This window comes from Equus caballus, chromosome 10 (assembly GCF_041296265.1).
Source record: "Equus caballus isolate H_3958 breed thoroughbred chromosome 10, TB-T2T, whole genome shotgun sequence".
NCBI classification, from domain to species: Eukaryota; Metazoa; Chordata; class Mammalia; order Perissodactyla; family Equidae; genus Equus; species Equus caballus.
In genome coordinates this window covers 67,125,008-67,145,187 of record NC_091693.1, presented here as the reverse complement: position 1 = coordinate 67,145,187, position 20,180 = coordinate 67,125,008, and the positions used below count along the sequence as shown (strand labels likewise).

Sequence of the window (20,180 nt, the reverse complement as noted above, 5' to 3'; positions counted from 1 at the left end):
GTTATATCAATAAGTTCACCTGCAACTAATTCCTTTTGTTTCTTAGCATTTCATTTTTCGTTCAAAGAAAACTTGTAAAAGGAATTGTAAAGTTTCACATGGGTTTATCACTGGCAGGCTGGAAGGTAACCTAGCTACGTGCTTTGCGGTCTTTAGGTGAGTTGAATAGCAGCTGAGGAGTGACCAGTCACCAGCCGACTTTGAAAAGAAATGACATGTTGGGTCACTGATCATGGTGTGCATCTCTTGTTAACATAGTGATTTGTGGACTGACGTGCTAGCAAAAAAGTTCCTATTTATGCAGTTACTCACAATTAATATACTGTGGTAAGTGAAATTGGAAGCATGTTGTTGGGGGACTGGTGTTATTTGTGCATATGTGAATCTTAGGATGGGAGGACTGCCTGTAATTCAAAGAAGGTTGAACTCTTCCGTCAGTTAAAGATCTGATCAGTTTTGATGCGGTTGAGGTTGTAGAAGGTTAACGAGATCAGTTTCGACTCATTCAGTCAGGTGATTCCATTTCATCATCTTATACTAGCAAATATTTCATTATTAAATATGGAGGACAAGGTCTGACTCTGTGTTGGTTGAAATTAAATAATGTTAATTTATTGTTTGATTTCCTTCAGGTGAACTGGCACAGAGGTCCATCTCAAGATGCCATTAGTGAAAAGAAACATCGATCCTAGGCACTTGTGCCACACAGCACTGCCTCGAGGCATTAAGAACGAACTGGAATGTGTAACCAATATTTCCTTGGCAAATATAATTAGACAACTAAGTAGCCTAAGTAAGTATTTTTGTATCAATTAAAAACGTTACTCCTAAAGCAGAATGTTATGCTTTAGAGTATTAAGAAGATGTTCTTGTGATTAATTGGGGGAGGCAGGTGGCAGGGTGCGGGTTATATTTGGTGAGGAGAGTACAAAGTTATCCTGAAAATTTAAGTAAAATTTATGAGTTTTAGAGTCGTTTCTTCTTCCCCTGCATGTTTCCTCTGGGAAGGGGAAATAAGGACAGAATCTTTAGGAACAGAATCACATGATGGATAAGAATTACTGAGATTGCTTTTAAAATATGATTTGATCTATGAAAGGTGGGGCTAGAGTTATACTTTTGCTTGCTTGTTATCACTGTTTACTTTTTTAGAGACTTCAGCTATTTGTGTTTTGGGACACTGGTATCTCTCTCTTTAAATGTATTTTATTAGTGTAGGGAAATATTTTTATATTTTCAAATACCTAAAAGTGAAAAGTGTAGGATAGTCACTAGTCGGAGGATTGGGTTGGTCAAGTGAGTTGTCTGAAGGACATTAGGGTATCAGTCAAGAGTCTGATATGCAGCATGATGTGAAAAAATGGCAAGTGAACCTGGCTTCTGACAGACAAAAGGCAAGCAGGTTGGCCAGATAATAAAGGCCAGTGAAAGGCGCAGGTACGAGAGGAGGAGACAGGCAGTGTGTTCCCATTATAAGATTACAGAACAGAGCTCTAGGTTAAGGAATTAAATTATTTCCCATTATTCTAAATTTAATGTTAGAAAATTTAAACAGTAAATCTAGCCTATCTTTTGAATTAAGAATTAGCTTTTTTTTGTGAGGAAGATTGGCCCTGAGCGAACATCTGTGCCAGTCTTCCTCTATTTTATGATTTATATGGGTTACCGCCACAGTGTGGCTTGACGAGTAGTGCTAGGTCTGTGCCTGGGATCCAAACCTGCAAACCCCAGGCCGCCGAAGCGAAGCACGCAAACTTAACCACTACACCACTGGGCCAGCCCCAAGAAGTAGCTTTTTAATAAGACATTTAGGGGCCTGCCCGGTGGCGTAGTGGTTAAGTTTGCGTGCTCTGCTTCGGTGGTCTGGGCTTTGCGGTTTCGGATCCCAGGCATGGACTTACACATTGCTTGTCAAGCCACGCTGTGGTGGCACGCCACATGGAAGAACTAGAAGGACTTACAACTAGGATATACAACTATGTACTGGGGTTTTAGGGAGGGGGAAAAAAAAAAGATTGGCAACAGATGTTAGCTCAGGGCCAATCTTCCTCACCAAAAAGCATACTGTAAAAAAAGTAAGACATTTATGTTTCGTTCTGGCGATAAAACAAGATGATCTTGGCTTAGATATATTCTGTAAGTGGTCTTAGATTTATGTTCTCATCCATATCCTGCCACATAGATTGTCCTTATAGATAGGATTGGCTCTTCTTTTTCTTTTAACTTTTGTCTTTTCTTTTTATAATTGAGTACTTATCACAAGATAGAAGTTGTTAATCTGTTTCAAGTTAGAGAATTTGGACGTCCACATTTGTAGCTAGAGCAAGATAAAAATTTAGCTTTGAATGCCCTTGGTGAGAGTACTAGAGTTTTTACATTGCCTATGAAATAGTTTGAAGAATAAATTAAAAGGCTGTTAATTTGAATTTGACTATATTCCTTGTCCTTTTTGATGCTTCTTTTTTTCAGTTTAGTTACGGACAGTAAATCACTAACGTATTGTTTACTTGTTTCTTCCTTGTGAAAGTCAGTATAGAATGTACTTGAGAGACAAATCAAAACAGTCCTAGATATTGTATTAACATGATTAACTCTATTGTTTAAAGACATTTGCTGACTTTTTTTGTAGTCTAGCACTAATTTGAATCTAAAATAATGAATTCATGTAAAATTTATATATACTGCAAGTACATGAGTTTATCAGCATGTTAACATTAAAATACATGTTAAGAGCATAGAAATGAGATTAATAAATTTGGTTAAAATATTTCTTAAAATGAATTTTGGATTTAGTACTGGCATCTTGTTTTAGGTATATTCCCAATGTAGAATTTAGAACTAATATATGGTTAAGGGTGTTAATTTGCAGTACTAACTCTCTTCTTACATAGCCTAAAGGTGAAAATTTAAGGAATTTTCAAGTCTGATATAGTCCATATAAGCAATGTTTATCAGCAAGCAGATGGTCATGTTGTAGCTAAACTCCGAAAATAGAAATACATTGTAAAAATGTAACTAAAGTAGGTTTTTGACTGCTTCATATTTGGAATCAAACACTATACATAGGCATTTTGTAAGCAGTTTGTAGAGATTCAGAAACAAAGAGAAAACCATAAAATATTGTAGCAAGATGTAACAATAGTTTACGGCCCTGGAATTAAGCTCTCTGGCAGCTTTCCCACTTGCCATAGTTGAGAACCTGGAATTAAATTTAAAAGGCCTCTAGATAGCCAGAATAAACAAGCCCATGCACTAAAGGCTGTGCACATAAACGAGCCAATTGATCCCTCTCTCAGAGCCTGTTTACTTTTACTTTGATAGTTCATACAGGTTTGATGATGTGGTTTCCAAACATTTATGCTTCAGAGCATTAAAAGAGGAGATTTGGGAGAAGATAATAGAAGCAGGCATTACTGAAGCCAGCCAAAAGAAGTAGTTGACACAAAGGAAGAAGTGACATAAAAACTGCAAAGAGGCTATTTAGTGTGAAAACAGATATTCTTTTACATTTCAAGGCTGTTTTCTAGCCTGGGACATTAGTTGATTTTCATAATCAATTCACGCCTATAAGTCCTCAAGAAAAGGTTAAATTAAGTTTAATTTTGTATTCTACTGAAAACAGGGAAACTTAGAGTAGATTTTACATCAGTTTCCATCCAAAAGAGTTAAAATAATAATTAATGCATTAAATAATCTCTGAATTACTTTGAAAACTTGGCTTTCCAAAATAGTTGTAGGTAATTGAGCTTTTCACTTTGGTACTATTGTTGGCACCAACAGTGTGCTGGAGAACACGGCAGTGAAGGTAAACTTGCCGGGCTCAGCATGGCATGGCTTCAGCCTGAACATCTCCTGTCCTCTTCACAAAAATGTACATCCCAGTTTTTTTCATAGTAGAACACAATTCTGTTTTATAGTAGATAACTACTGAAAACCTAGAATTCACTTATATAAGTTTCCTCTGCTGTACAAAGATTCTTTCCCATTTTTGTCTTAACTATCATTGGGACTCTAATTACCTGAGGGATCTTTTACCGTTCTCTCTTCCCAAGGCCTTTCTCTTGTTGAATATAATCAGTTCATGCTGCCAAGATGAGCTTATAGAGCCTACTTCTTGTTCTCAAACATAATGGATAGATAGCAAGGTAGATGGGTAGGAGGATGGATAAATAGATTGACTTGATAAGACATTAGATACTTAGACAGACAATGAACAGATAACACTGAATACTTTGCTGTATGATAAAGCTACATTTTCTTGTCCCAAAAGAGCATACCCCATTTAGTTGAAGAGTTGAATATGGTGAATATTGAAACCATTCTGAACAGTGTGAACATGCATATAATTAAAATCATGAGTTTTAGATTATAGGAACTGAGAAAAGGGAGATAAACATAGGGTGAAGTCATTAGAGGAGGCTTGCTGAATGAATTATGAATTGAATCAGGCCTTTAAAGGAACAAAAGAATTTGGAAAATGGAGAGGGATGAGGAAGGAAGGCATTTCAACTTGCCTAAAGAATTAGATACATAGAGGCAAAAAAAATATATAAGGGGGATTAAAGGGACCAGTGAACTGGATAAATATGGTGGAGACTGATTATGGAAGACATAGAATGTTAGATGAGGGGATTTAGATTTTTACATCATAGATAATGAAACCTTGTAGGTTCCTGAAGAGAGAAGTATAATGTAAGATTAATTGAAATTCAGATACATACACAGTCAATTTTACATTGCAAGCTTTCTTCTTTTCACCTCTCTCTAGGAGGGAAGGAGGAGGTACATTTGGAAAGTAAGAGGGGATATGAAAAGAGAAAGGATAGGATGTTTATCTTATCCTCTGAAGTACTTTGGCACTTAAACTCGTGGTAGAGGGCGGTGCGAGGGGGCAGGGGTGGAGCACAAACTCTTTTTAAAAAATCTGTTAAAAAACTATGAGCCCTCTCTCCAGAAAAAATGTAAATGCATTTAAACATCCGCATATAATTTCAGGTGGTATACAGACTGTTAGTTTAGGATCCCTGTTTAAACTAAGCTCTTTTAGGGATGAGATTCTCTCTGCCATCTCTGTATCCCTAGCATTTGCATCCCTAACATTCTTTGAGTAAATGAATAACTTTATACCTGTGTTTTCTTCCGCTTGGGATGCTTACCTTATCTGCCAGAGAAACTCGGTGTCTCTGGAAGTGTCTGAAACACCATCCCTCACCCACAAGTTAGGTGCTGTGCTTCTTTCTCTGTGCTCTGTGGCTCTTATTTCATATTGCAATGAGAGCTGCCTGTTGTTGAGCTGCTACCCTGTATCGCTGCTCTCCCAGGCCCTTTCTTCACTGTGTCACCTTTTCCTATACAGTCATGAGTTGCACAGCAGTGGGGAAATGTTCTGAGAAACGTGTCAGGTGATTTCATTGTGTGAACATCAGAGTGCACTTACACAAACCTAGATGGTACAGCCTCCTACACACCTTGGCTATATGGTACTGATGTTAAGGGACTTCTATCGTACGTAACGTCGTGATGCGGCCATGACTATAACTTCTTTTTGAAGCAGGTATTTTTGTCCCTATTTTACAGGTGAGGAAATTGATACCAAGATCTCAAAGTAAATGGAGCAAAGATTTGGACTTATTTATTAAATGGCTTTTCGTATTTGTTTAAATATCTGTTTTCTCCTCTGTTCAAAACTCATCAGCGGCAGACACCTTCTAATGATTTTTGTATCTCCAGGGTCTGATACAGTGTCTGGTACATTAGACATCTTCAGTCAGTTCATTTTCAAGAATGTATTTGAGTGAATGAGTATATATATAAACTATCCTTTTCCTCTTAATTTATTATAGAGAGATTAAAGTTCTGATTTTTTTTTTTAATTATAAAATCTTCTAGAACAGGAGTTTTATGTGTTACTTTTTGATGTCTTCAGTAGACCATACACCTACCTACTTGGCACAGAGTGAGTCCTTAGTAAATGTTTGTTGGTTTAACTGATAATATATTGAAATGCTTTGGAAAAAACTGCAGCATTACTCAAATATATAAATGGGTGTGATTAATGAATTCATTTAATAAATACTTAGTACTTCTCTGTCACAAGCACTGTCTCAGTAGAGCTTACTTTTGAGCTAGACTTAACCTAGACAGTGTGTTTGGGTCTAAAAATGTCATGATTTAGGAAAACCATCACTTTTTGTTGTTGTTGAAAGGTATAGGTAGTAATTGACTCATTTTTATGTTTTAGGTTTGCATTACTTAATATGTTCTAAATGCACTTAAACATTTTTTCATTATAAGTTGTCTAAAACTTCTCCCTGGCTTATTTAGTAATAGAAATTTCTATTCTTTTTCTCCTTTTAGAATAGGATTATTTTGACATATGCTTTTCAGTAATGGAAATTTGTATGACTAGAGAAATACGGTGATTTTAGATTTCTGATGATTTTTTAAGAAACTGGAACAAGAGAATGTAAAATAGTCTCTCATGAATTTTCAGAATCTTTTTGGGCATACCTGAGACAGGACGTTTGAAGAATGTGGGATTCTGCCACTTGGCCTGAAATTCAGTTCTAGTGTAGAGTCTATTTATGAATGCTGATTTAAGATTAAAAGACATATTATTTGTATGTACTTTTACATCATAATCTTTTCTAACCTTCAACAGGTGGGTAAATATGGATAAAGCAGGTAGAGTACCTCCATTTTAGACAAGTCACCTTGCAAGAAGTGGTAGCACTGGTATTTTGAACCAGATTTCTCAGAGTTTGTGCTGTTTTCCCACTCTGTCACCATTGGACTGCTTTAGGCTAGGATTTAAAGTTTAAACTAGTTCCGAATACAGTCATGTGCTGCATAATGATATTTTGGTCAATGATGGACTGCATATACAGTGGTGGTCGCATAAGATGGTACGAGATAGCCTAGTATGTAGTAGGCTATACCTCTTAGGTTTGTGTAAGTACTCTAGGGGGGAGGAAATTTTCCTTTACCCTTCTGGGCTCTTGTGGCTGGTCTCAGAATTAAATTGACGTGAGACATATAACAGGAGAAAAACAGAAGTTTAATAATGTGTATACATGGGAGAAACCCAGGAAAACCTAGTGGCTCGCCAAAGTGGCCAAAGCCCTCACCTTAAATACCATCCTCAGGTACAGACAAAAGATGCTGGATGTGGGCAGAGTCAGGGACTTCAAAGGGCAAGAAGGCAATTCACAGGTAGGGAAAGGAGCAAATGTTTGGAAAACAGGTGTCTGGCCACAGAGAAACAGAAGAACACAGAAGAGAGCCCAACCAACAGGCTTTTCTAGGTTCCTCCCTGTCTACCACCCAGTTCATGTTATGCTAAGGTGATAGCTTGCTTTCTGAGACAGGTTTTTTTAATCTAAATTCTTCTAGGCAGTTAAGGGGGAGGTAACAAGAAAAATTTTCTGAGTCTTTTGTTTCTTAATAATAATCAGCCTAAAATAATCCTCATGTTATAGAGACACATTTCGAGGTGGCAAATTTTGTTCTTCTGTACATTCTGTGATGTTCACACACAAAATCACCTGATGATGCATCTCTCAGACTGTATCCCCATTAAGTGACACATGACTATGAATGCCAAATTCATCAGGACGACACTTGTAAATGTTAAATTGTTTGATGTTTATCCTTTATCATGTTAGATTTTATGGTATATGTTTCACTTTTGCTTAGGTAAATATGCTGAAGATATATTTGGAGAATTATTCAATGAAGCACATAGTTTTTCCTTCAGAGTTAATTCATTACAAGAACGTGTGGACCGTTTATCTGTTAGTGTTACACAGCTTGACCCTAAAGAAGAAGAATGTAAGTTTATTCATATTATAATTTCTTTCACATATATATTTTAGGTTAGGTGAGATGAGTGATAGATTTAAGAAAAGTATTAAACTTGAATTTATTACAAGTCTTTTTTACCCATGACCTTTGGTGTACATGTTGTAATAAATCAATAAATTGTCTATAAATGCCATTAGCATGACTCTCCTGGCTTTTCTGCTCTTTTTTTCCCCCCTCTCCTTTTTGTATACTAAATAGCTCTTAATTTTTTGACATGAAAAAATTTTTAGCCAGACTTTTCTTCCATTCTCTTTCTTTTTTCTTTTCTCCCTTATAATTTTTTTGTAAACTTTTATCTTAGTAATAAAAATTATTTGAAAATTACCAGAAATTCTTAGGTTTGATTCTGTAAGAATGTAATTCCTTTTAATATGCTTTTGTGTGTGCATATTTCTAAAGTGCTAAAATAGTTATTTGCATGTTATTTCTCCCTTTAAATGAACATTTCCAAAAAACACCAAATTGCCAGTATGAAGGACAAAAATCTTCTGTACTAAATATCAAACCAGGGATATCAGGTGAAAAAAAAAAAAACATTACAGGCTGAAATAATGGTAGAAATTTTAGTGGTAAAACAGTTCCCAGGCATGGACCTACTTCACTGAATGGTGGCCATGCTGTGGTGGCAACCCACATACAAAATAGAGGAAAGTTGCCACAGATGTTAGCTTAGGGAGAGTCTTCCTCAAGCAAAAAGAGGAAGATTGGGAACAGATGTTAGCTCAGGGCGAATCTTCCTTAGCAAAAGAAAAAAATGAAACTACTAAGAATATAATTTTCACTTATCCACCCTAGAGAATTATTTAATGTGAATCTCTTGTAACCCTCTCTTCAGAATATTTTTTTTGTTGAATAACATTTTTAGTATAAATGCAAGTTATATAATCTAAACTTGAACAATAAAAATATTAAAGAGTATCACTGGAAAAAGCAAAAGAGTGTAATGATAGGTGTCTTAGTGATTGAACCAACTTCTTTTGACATAGCCTTATTTAAAGCCTAAATAAGGAAAAAGAAATACCATGCTGAACTTCTACTGCTTGTGAAGATACAAACTCATAGGCATGGATGTGAAAAAACCAAAATAGTACTTTTTTCTCTTGATCAGCTTTATTGAGACATGTTTCATGTACTCTACAATTAACCCATTTTCAGTTAAATTGTACAATTCATTGGTTTTTAGTATATTCACAGAGTTATCCAGCTATCACCATAATCAACTTTAGAACATTTTCATCACTCCAGAAAGAAACAGTATACCCCTGAGCAGTCACTCCCCATTTTCCTTCCCCTCAGCCTCTAGCAGTCACTAATCTATGTTCTGTCTCTATGGATTTGCCTATTCTGGACATTTTGTATGAATGGAATCATACAATATATGATCTTTTGTGACTGGCTTCTTTTACTTAGCATAGTGTTTTCAATACTGGTTTATGTTGTAGATGTATTGGCATTTCCCTGATGACTAAGAATGTTAAGCATCTTTTCATGGCTTATAAGCCGTTCAGAGACAAGTCACCCAGCAGCAAGTGGTAGAGCTAGGATCTAAAACTAGGGTTTAAATGACTTATCAGTCGTTTGTGTATCTTCTTTGGAGAAATGTCTATTCAGATCCTTTTCTCATTTTTGAATTGGATTATTTTTCTTTTTATTGTTGAATTATAAGAATACTAGATATATTCTGGATCCAAGTCCTTTATCAGATATATGATTTGCAAATATTTTCTTCTATTCTGTAAGTTGTTTTTCTTGGTGGTTTCTGAAGCATGTACATGTACATTAGTTATACTTCATGAACTTCTTGAAATAAAATCAATGCTAATGGTGAAAAAATATTTTATGGCCATACTTTCAGATATATCATTTACATCCAAAATGTCTTTTTAAAATAACTTAAATATTTAAGTTATAAATATATGCCATCTAATAATACAGAAATACATAGGCAGTTCATATATTAACAGAAATAAAAACATTTAGTTTTAAAACACTGTTAAATTTTAACAAATACCTTAGCACTCCCATTAAAATTGAAAAGGAAAATACAGATACTAGTAAATAAATTAAAATTAATAAGGTGGGGTTAAGTGTTTAAAAAAAATCTTAATGTACCAACAACTATCAGAATAGTTTATAGTTTCCTTTAAAATTATGTGGAGCATTGGGGAAGAATTCAGAATCTAAAAGCTGAACTACTTAATTTGAAATTGTTTGGGAGATGTTGAATAAATGGAATTTTCAAAGTTATTTAACCTAGATTTTTAAGCTCAGTGAAAGTTCAAACAAAGTAACGTTATGAGTACAACACTAAATTGCAGAGTGTAATATCAGTATGTTTGGTTTTTCAGTTACGCTAAATAGTAAGTGATGATGAGAACTACCAATGTAATTTAGAACGTGTATAGCAAATGAGTTTTTAAACAAAGACCTGCATAATTATGTCTAATTCAATTATGTTTACAAACATATTGTGCTAATTTACTGTGCTACATAATACTTTTCAAATAATAAAAGATGTCATTGTTGGCAACTGGAATGGGCTTTGTCACAGTGGTCTGTTGACAAATAAGACAAATGATAAATGAGAGGAGTTGAAGATAGAAAAGTGCTTATTACCTTATATGGTCTTTACATCCCTTACTAAGAAAGTTTTTGGAGATTAAACATTCGATTCCATCTAGTTACATACTTACAGTTAATAAGTGGGATGGGAGAGTGGTAAAAATTGATCCATTTTGGTTGTAGAAAACAGAGAGCATTTCTTACGGGAGCCAGAGGAACAGCATGTGCTATTGTGGCAAAGGGATCAGCCTCAAAGGCAGGCAGATCTGAGTCTTCTGTTCTGGCTTTACTGCTTATTAACTGTTTTGCCTTGGCCAGTTATATAATATTTCCTAGCCTTGGTTTTCTTAACGTTTAAAAATAGAATAATAATTCCCATTGAATTGTAAACATTAAATAAAATAAAAATTAATGAAAGCATCTAGCACATACAGTATGTACTCATTAAATATCTCTCATACTACTCTTTAGTAAGAGTGGGGAAAAAACTTTTTTCTTTTTCTGAATATTATTTTAGTGTATTACAAGTCACGCAGCGTTGAGATTGCTGAGGATGCCTTCATGGTGTGGCCACTGCGTAGCCGGCCTCACTCCTCCACCTCTTCCCTAGATCCAAATGTTCGTGTCCGAGTCAGTTTTACTTGTGAGGGTGGTAACGATACTATTTTAAGGGGAAGAGTAATTTAAGAATTGTTATGATTGTTTAGTACTGACTTGCTATGGTATAAAGCATTTTTCTGTATTCTTAAAGCTATGTTAAATATGTAAGAAATCACCTAATTTTTTAATATCAGGAAATCACTCTAAGAGTTAAGAATATGGTATTTTGGTACATTTCTTATTTTAACATCCTACATAGTCCAAAAGAAAATGAGTAAATTAAGTTATTTTGTCATCATATATGAATGGGGCTGTGTTAGTTACTGGAGATACTAATGTACAAGACAGTCTTAGTCTTCAAGAGCTTACAGTTAAGGAGAGCTCCTTATAGGGCAAGATAAAAGATAAGTGAAATAGACAGTAATATGGATTGCCCAATACTTGCAAATGTTTTCTTTACAGTGAAGTTTATTTTAACTTTATAGTATACATATAATATTTATAGTCTCTATAGCATAAAAGTCAACAGTGTGTTTAGCTCAGAATGCCACTGATAACTAATTCCTTCAGTGTTATTGGTATAAGCTAAATAAAAGTAATAAAGGGCGATGAGAACAAAAGATTACAGAAAAAAGGAAGAAGAAAATGTAGTTTGGTGGGGACTCAGGATGGCAAGTAGAGAAAAGAAAAAGATGTATTTGGTGGGAAATATAGACGTGCTTCAGGTGTCATTAAAGCCTTCTGAGCCTCAGAAATCAGAGGTTGCATTAAAACCCAACTGACTGGGAAAATGGCGCAAAATTATGTGGGATATAATGATAGAGCATTTAAAATATGGTTCCTGAGTCATAAGCCACTGCAGTTACAACCTCCTAAGCCATGCTGAGTTGTAAACAAATGGAGTATGTGAATTTGTCCTTTTGTTAAATCATCTTAGTAAAATAAACAAAATATGTTTTCGATTTTTGTTTTAGTGTCTTTGCAAGATATAACAATGAGAAAAGCTTTCCGAAGTTCTACAATTCAAGATCAGCAGCTTTTCGACCGCAGGACTTTGCCTGTTCCCTTACAGGAGACATATGACGTCTGCGAACAGCCCCCGCCTCTCAATATACTCACTCCGTATAGGTCAGTAGGCTAATGAATTAGAACGCTGGTTATTTATCTCAGACTGCAGGTGCAAGTAGGTAGCAGTCTACCTTCAAATACTAAATCCCCAAACAGTCTATTTCCCTGGGCTTCTGACCAATGCAGAGAACCCTCCCCATCTACCACTTTGAGAAAACTTTTGCTTTGTTAACTAGGTGAGTTCCCAAGGTTCTGGCATACAAAAGACGAGACTTATTCAAAGGAGTTGTTTTGACAAGTATAATTAAGAAAAGCCAGTGGCAAACTTATTAATATGAAGGGACAAGGAGTTATTTTTTAATTTCTAATCAGATGGAAAATAAGAAATAAAGAGCTCAAAATTCCACCACAGTAACAAAATAATTATTTTTGCTTGTTCTTGTCTACTCTTGATCTCTAGGCATTAAATTTTTACATAGTGAATATGTAGTAGCTGCTTTAAAAATGTTTTTTTACCATTTAATAAAATCTTGAATTAATCAGCTTTTCTTTGCACTCCTTTCACATGATTTATTAAATGGTAATTTAAGGTGTTCGACGTATATCCTGAATAAAATGGTGTAGTTATTTGAAACTGTCAGTATGCAAGTCATTGGATATAAATAACTCTTACTGCAAGAATGACTATTAGGTGATTTTTTTTTTTGGATTTAGTAAGATAATAAGTAAATTAGAGTTTTGGCAGAAACCCTGAACAATTTCTCTATTCTAAGTGTTGTTATTGTCCTTTCAGGCTTTTATCTTTAGCAGAACCGTTTGTAATTACTGAAATTTCCAAAAGGACTTTTAGAAAACTTGGAATTTAGCAGAAGTTAGGGATGAAAATTGTCCAGCTGTACTTTAAATTATTAACACTAACTCTGAAAAACATCTAGTTTTCCATTTTCCTTAGTTGCCTGTCTGATTTGTGAGAAGTGCTTTATTGGTACGGTAGTCTAATTTATTTTGCCAATATTCTTACATATGCTATATTTTATTAATGTAAGAGGAAAAACATTTCAGTAAAATTATTTCTATTCTGGCTGCCTAGGTCTTGCTAATGTATATTTTAATTGATGTTTTATATCTCAGAGATGATGGTAAAGAAGGTTTGAAGTTCTATACCAATCCTTCATATTTCTTTGATCTATGGAAAGAAAAAATGTTGCAAGACACAGAGGATAAGAGGAAGGAAAAGAGGAAGCAGAAGGTATTACAAGAGATTCAAAAAATTGAAGTTAGTTTTTGTGTATTTGTGCTTTGTTGCATATGTGGAACTTTATTAATCCTGTACTTTGACAGTTTTATTTTATTGGGTCTATATAGTCAAATACTAAAGCCTTTATAACCACACAGAAAGATCACAGTCTAATGGGGAGCAAATGAGCAATTAGATTATTATAATAGGGTGTGATAAGTGCCGTAATAGAGGTATTCATGGCAGGTTTGGGTAGCACAAAATAGCACCTGCTTTAGACAGAGGACAAGGTTGGTAAACATTTCCAACAAAGCTTATAATGAATCTTGAGGAACAAACAGGAATTAAGTGGACTAAGGAAGAGAAGGACATTCTGGTAAGAAGGAACAAAGGAATATTGTGCAGATATTGATAAAGTAAATTAGGCTAATATTTTCTTACCACAGAGCATATCCTAAATGTTTTGGAAAGGTTATTCTATTATGACTAAATTCCTTTTATCTGTCTGCTGTGTTGTCATTTTCCATTTTCTAATAAAATTCACTTGAATTTGCTTTATTCCATGTTGATGATAACTAGAAATATAGAATGAGGAAGCAAAATTAGATTTAGACAGAATTATGAAGGAGACAAAGTCTGTGTTCATCATCCCTGTTTCTCCTGTAGCTGTCTCTGATTTCTCCCCTTTTCCCCATAATGCCTTCATTTTATTGTCTTCTACACTAAACAGTATCCCAGTGTTCTAGCTAGAGTTTGCAAACTGGTGACTGGCAGCTCAGATTACACCTGCAAGTAGTAGTTTGTTTGACAAGCACAGCTGTGTTAAGATTTTTGAATTGGAATGCGTTAAATGGACATGCTTGTATAGTTAGTTCACTGCAGTCCTCATCTTATACCTGACTCTTCATTCATGTATGTTACCTGCTTGATACCTGACTCTTCATTCATTTATGTTATCTGGTTGGCCCCTTTGAGCATTTGACTTTGTCACACCTACTCTAGACCTTTCTGTACTTTCTCCCACAGTTTGAATCATTTTTTGTTTTATTTTTCAAATACCCTGTTTTCTTTTGAGTGACAAAGTTATTATGGGTTAATTGGATAATTGGATTTTTTCTGATGTATTGGCTAGCTAATTGGTGCCTTCCCAGATAACATAGCCTTAGTAAATTTTCCGGTTTTGGTTAGAGGTAGCCAGTGCCATTAATGGTAGAAATTTCACTCACTATAGCAAAAACGAATAGATGTGGTTGCAGAGTTGGTGAATCTCTTTTCATCTGAAAGGACATTCTGACCTCAAATTTTATTACTTAGGCATACTATTTTTATCTGGTGCATCGATTCCCATTAGAGGTTAAAGAAATATGACAAAAAACTGGGATCGCAAGTAAACTAGCTAAGATTTAACTCTAAATGTAAAAATGAATTGTCTCTATGTTACTTTTACCATATTATGACATTGTCTTTTTCAATATTGATGTTAGAATTTGATTGTTAACCTCTTTTTAAAAACTTAGCACTTCAGCGTTTGGCTTTGTTTCAATACATCTGTTATAGCAGAAAAATCTAGATCGTCCTCATGAACCAGAAAAAGTGCCAAGAGCACCTCATGACAGGCGGAGAGAATGGCAGAAGCTGGCCCAAGGTCCAGAGCTGGCTGAAGATGATGCTAATCTCTTGCATAAGCATATTGAAGTTGCCAATGGCCCAGCCTCTCATTTTGAAACAAGGTTTCTTTTCTTTTGTTTGTTTTTTAACAAAATTAATGGTAAAACACTGATTTTATTTCTAATATCTATGCCTCTAAGTCTTAGGTTCTGAACTGTTGAATTGGCAGACCCTGTTATAAGTATAGAGATGATTTCGAAACCCTGACCATTGTGAGCCTACTGAAGTCTGATCTTGGGCAGGTCATTTTCATACCCGGACTTTAGTTTTGTCATCTGTAGAAAGAGGTGGTTGGAGTAGATGATATTTAGGGTTATTTTAGCTTTCTTATGAAGTCCCAACTGCCCCTCAACATTTCAGGCAGAGTCTGCTAGAATTTCATAGTAGAAGAATGGGGTCTGGGACTTTTTTTAAGTATTATTGATTCACTATATATAAAATAGGGTTGAGAAAGGGTTATATTTTGTTCCTTTTTCTTTCCCCTGACTTCCTTTCTATGCTACATCTCCCACCTCAGATATATCAGCACTTTCAAAAAAAAATTACTCATCCCCTTTTGTAGAAATATAGAATAGCTTCTTTCCCTTTCTCAGTAGCCAGGTGCCCTATCTAAGTAACATGCTACCCTAACATTATAGTAACATCTCTCTGTGAAGAAGGTTATTTGTGTATTGTTGATTGATGGTTGTTGTTATTGTATACAGTCATTGATTTTTGAATGGAAAAGAGCTTAAGGTTTTCTTGTGAATAATACATGCAAATTATTGGGCCATAAGTGTGAAATATCTTGGCCTATTTTAGGAGTAATGTACATGTAAGATACTATTTGTGTGCGTTACTGAAAGAAAGAGACTGAAGAATTGAGATTTTTTAAAAAATTAATCTGTCAACACATTTATTTCTACTACTATTAAATAATTAAGGTATTTAGCTGACCCAGTACTGTAACACTAATTTCTAACTTGCTTTGTGCACATCTTTTAAATCCAACCTTGTCCCCAGCAGGCACTACAGTCAATTCTTTGTTTTGAAAGCAGAGTGACTGTAATAAATTTCTGAGAGAAGTTTCTTAAAAGTGGTTAAAATATTGGCATTCAAAGGATAAACCTTAAATATCTCATGTAGAATGCTTTATCCCACCAATAATTCAAGAAAAATACACTGATACTGTATATTTTTTTTAGACCTCAGACGTATGTGGATCATATGGATGGATCTTATTCACTTTCTGCCTTGCCATTTAGTCAGATGAGTGAGCTTTTGACTAGAGCTGAGGAAAGAGTCTTAGTCAGACCACATGAACCACCTCCACCTCCACCAATGCATGGAGCAGGAGATGCAAAACCCATACCCACCTGTATCAGGTATGTTGGGACAAGCATGTGATGTTTTATATCAGGGGTTGGTAACCTTTTTCTTTAAAGGATCAGAGAGTAAATATTTTAGCCTTTGTGGGCATATGGTTTCTGTCACAACTACTCAGCTCTGCCATTGTTGCATGAAAGCAGCCATAGACTATACATAAACAAATGAATGTTTATGTTTCAGCAAAAATTGACTTACATAAACAGGGAGCAGGTCAGATTTGGCCTGTGGGACGTAATTTTGCCGGCCTCTGGTAAGAGCGGACACATTTTTGGGGGAAAATTTAGCTAGTGAGCATTTACTTTAAAGATTAAAGTGTGTTTCATTTTATTATAGCTTTGTTATCAAGCACATGATATGTGGTATATTAATAAAAATTAAGAATTTTTGGAATGTGGTAAGGGGCTAAAATGGCAACCAAAGATGTGATTATAAGTGTTAGTTTGATATTAAGGGAAATATTCTAAGAATTTGAGAGAGGATAAGTTCATAATAATCTTTCAGTAAAGCAATTTTGAAGTTTTTGTCCATTGTTATCGAAATTATAAATTTTGTTAATAGATAAATAGAGATCAGCTTTACAATTCTCAGTTAAAAAAATCAACCTTCTATCACTGACTCATTTGATGTCCCATCCTCAGAAAGGAAGAGGGCCATAAATTTCCTTTCGTGGTTTGTAATTAGTTGTCATTCATTTAACTGAAATGACACATGATGAGTCTTAATAGCTTCAATATAAATAGAGCTTTGTATTGGCCACACATATTTCTACAAATATTGAAATATAAGTATGATCTTTACAAAGACTCATATCACAGTGTAAAATTGAGCGTTTTATTTATCAAAGTAAGCATAAAATGCTTGAGTGGATATGAAAGTTGCATGGGAGGATGAGACCATTTAGAATATTATAAACCAAAGCACCACTTATTAATTTTCTTGTTGTTGTACTTTTAGTTCTCATTTCACTCTAAATACTGGTGTAGAATTTTTAATTTCAATAGGAATGTGTTGATGCATTTATCTTGACATAATTACTGATAGTCATTTATACTTTGTGTGGTTAGTTTTTTCTCTTTGAATAACTTGCTAGGATCTCTTTATCATTTCAGTTCTGCTACAGGTTTGATAGAAAATCGCCCTCAGTCACCAGCTACAGGCAGGACACCTGTGTTTGTGAGCCCCACTCCCCCACCTCCACCACCACCTCTTCCATCTGCCTTGTCAACTTCTTCATTAAGAGCTTCAATGACTTCAACTCCTCCCCCACCAGTACCTCCCCCACCTCCACCTCCAGCCACTGCTTTGCAAGCTCCAGCAGTACCACCACCTCCAGCTCCTCTTCAGATTGCCCCTGGAGTTCTTCACCCAGCTCCTCCTCCAATTGCACCTCCTCTGGTACAGCCCTCTCCACCAGTAGCTAGAGCTGCCCCAGTATGTGAGACTGTACCAGTTCATCCACTCCCACAAGGTGAAGTCCAGGGGCTGCCTCCACCCCCACCACCGCCTCCTCTTCCTCCACCTGGCATTCGACCATCATCACCTGTCACAGTTGCAGCTCTTGCTCATCCTCCTTCTGGGCTACATCCAACTCCATCTACTGCCCCAGGTCCCCATGTTCCATTAATGCCTCCATCTCCTCCATCACAAGTTATACCTGCTTCCGAGCCAAAGCGTCATCCGTCAACCCTACCTGTAATCAGTGATGCCAGGAGTGTACTTCTGGAAGCAATACGAAAAGGTAATTTTCTCAGGGCCATTAAGAACATTGCTATGGTAGCATTAGAAACTTTGTAAATATTTGAGACAATAATATTTTCCTGGTTTATAGAATTTTAGATGATCATGTGTTTGCACAAATGGTCTTTAGAAAATAAAGCTATGTTCAACTTATATTTTAAATCATTTTCCAGAAAATATATCAGATTTAATCATTTTATTTTCATATTTAATGGGGATTCGTAAAATGTTTATTTAAAGAATGAGAAATTAAAAGTATCAGACTTAAAGTTATAGAAAATTTAGTTAGAACCCTTTATATTATGTTTAATTGTATGTTAACTCCTTTATAAGTAGTATTTTCTGTAGTGTTAAGGCTGTCCATTTGGTGTATCACTGATACTTGCTCTACCAGATGCCTTTAAAGGATTAAGATTCCTCCCTTAGTAATAAAGGAAAGACATCTCATATTCATTCATTTATTCAGCCAACATTCTTAAGCACCTAGAATAGGCCAGGCACTAACCATACAGAGTGAATAATAGTGTCTTTCCCTCATGGACTGAGAGAGAATAAAGCCGCAGAAAACATACTCAACTATGTTTAATTTTTTTGACCATAGAGATAACAAAAGAAATGTATCACCTGGTTAACTTTTTAGGGAATGGTGAGTCAGGAGGCACAACAGATCATAATAGTTAAATAACCTGTAGATAGCCACTGGGTTATCTGGTAAGTACCAGCTAACATCACAGAAAGAACATAACATAATGGAAGACTTAGTGTCTCTCTAAATATGATTCCTTCAAATTCTTTTTAATACATTGTGCTTTTTGGTTTCCTATTAGTGTTTCTCATGTGTATTTGATCTCATTCCAGAAAGATTAATAATATCTTGTATTTAGCGTTTTGGTTTACAATGAATGGTTTGGGTTTACCGTATCAGGTATCCAGCTACGCAAAGTAGAAGAGCAGCGTGAACAGGAAGCTAAACACGAACGCATTGAAAATGATGTTGCCACCATCCTGTCCCGCCGTATTGCTGTGGAGTACAGTGATTCAGAAGATGATTCAGAATTTGATGAAGTAGATTGGTTGGAGTAAGAAAAATGCATTGATAAATATTACAAAACTGAATGCAAATGTCCTTTGTGGTGCTTGTTCTTTGAAAATGTTTGGTCATTCCAGTGTTTTGCTTTCTTTTCCTTATGATAACCGTTCTCCTCCATGATTTTTGATTTCTAAGAAAAATATTAGCATACATTTCAAACTAAATGTTTTACAGTGGCTTATCTTTTTTATTTTCCCTGAAAAGACATAATTTGGGCAAATAAACCACTAAGTATTAAGCATGGACAGCTGTTGTTAGAGTAGCAGATTCAGTTTTTTGATATATCTTAATTGTGCACTTTGTGAATTTTAATTTAAAGAAAGCAACTGAGATTGAAATCTTGAGGGCAGCTGTATCTATTAATGAGCCTTATTCCATTTCCTGATGTTTTAAAAGAAGAAACACTGCCTTGATTATATGAATACACTCAGAAAGTACATTTAGCTTGTAGTATTGAATTCTCTTAAAGGAATGCTTGAATTTTTTTAATTATTGTTTTATTGTTTTTAAATACTTGCCTTATTTGAATGTTTAGCACTACCCTCTTCTCACTTATATATTGTGTGGTACGATTTTGCTTGCCTATAAGAGTTTAAAAAATTTCCATGTGAAATACTCTGACATAAACATACATGTAACTTACGTAACTGTTAAGAATAACAGTCTGATTTAATAAATGGTTCATTTTAAAGGTTCATGGGTGTTGCTCTTTTAATAAAACTATTTCTGATAGTTTATTAAATAATATAAAGTAGGCTCTAAATACACAGATATTAAACAAAAATTTAAAAAAACACTTCTATATAATTTCCTCTTAATTGTACACATTCATATTGTCTGGTGTGTAAGGTAGCTTTTATATCACTTTTTCTGAAGGTCACAAAATTAGTATTTTTTAACTCCTTATACTCTTAAATTAAAATCTCAATTTACTGTCTAATTTCAGCACACCTTGACTTCAGTTTAACAACATTGCTGAAGTTACAT

At 35.0% G+C, this 20,180-nt stretch overlaps 1 protein-coding gene across 14 annotated transcripts in view; it reads left to right on the top strand.

Moving 5' to 3' along the window:
- WASF1 (WASP family member 1) overlaps positions 1 to 19,888 on the top strand; it is a 61,572-nt gene extending 41,684 nt beyond the window's left edge. For 6 of the 14 annotated variants that reach the window (XM_023650917.2, XM_023650916.2, XM_070223640.1 and 3 more), the window contains 8 exons: positions 633 to 793; positions 7,696 to 7,830; positions 12,000 to 12,153; positions 13,225 to 13,342; positions 14,888 to 15,060; positions 16,183 to 16,362; positions 17,476 to 18,104; positions 19,029 to 19,888. In XM_023650917.2, coding sequence (XP_023506685.1) covers positions 661 to 793; positions 7,696 to 7,830; positions 12,000 to 12,153; positions 13,225 to 13,342; positions 14,888 to 15,060; positions 16,183 to 16,362; positions 17,476 to 18,104; positions 19,029 to 19,186 — 1,680 coding nt within the window. In that variant the 5' untranslated portion in view covers positions 633 to 660 and the 3' untranslated portion in view covers positions 19,187 to 19,888. Of the gene's footprint in view, positions 1 to 156; positions 328 to 632; positions 794 to 7,695; positions 7,831 to 11,999; positions 12,154 to 13,224; positions 13,343 to 14,887; positions 15,061 to 16,182; positions 16,363 to 17,475; positions 18,105 to 19,028 lie in introns of all 14 variants that reach the window. The other 8 variants (XM_070223649.1, XM_070223648.1, XM_023650918.2 and 5 more) reach the window with 3 other exon arrangements.
- Positions 19,889 to 20,180: the final 292 nt, after the last annotated feature.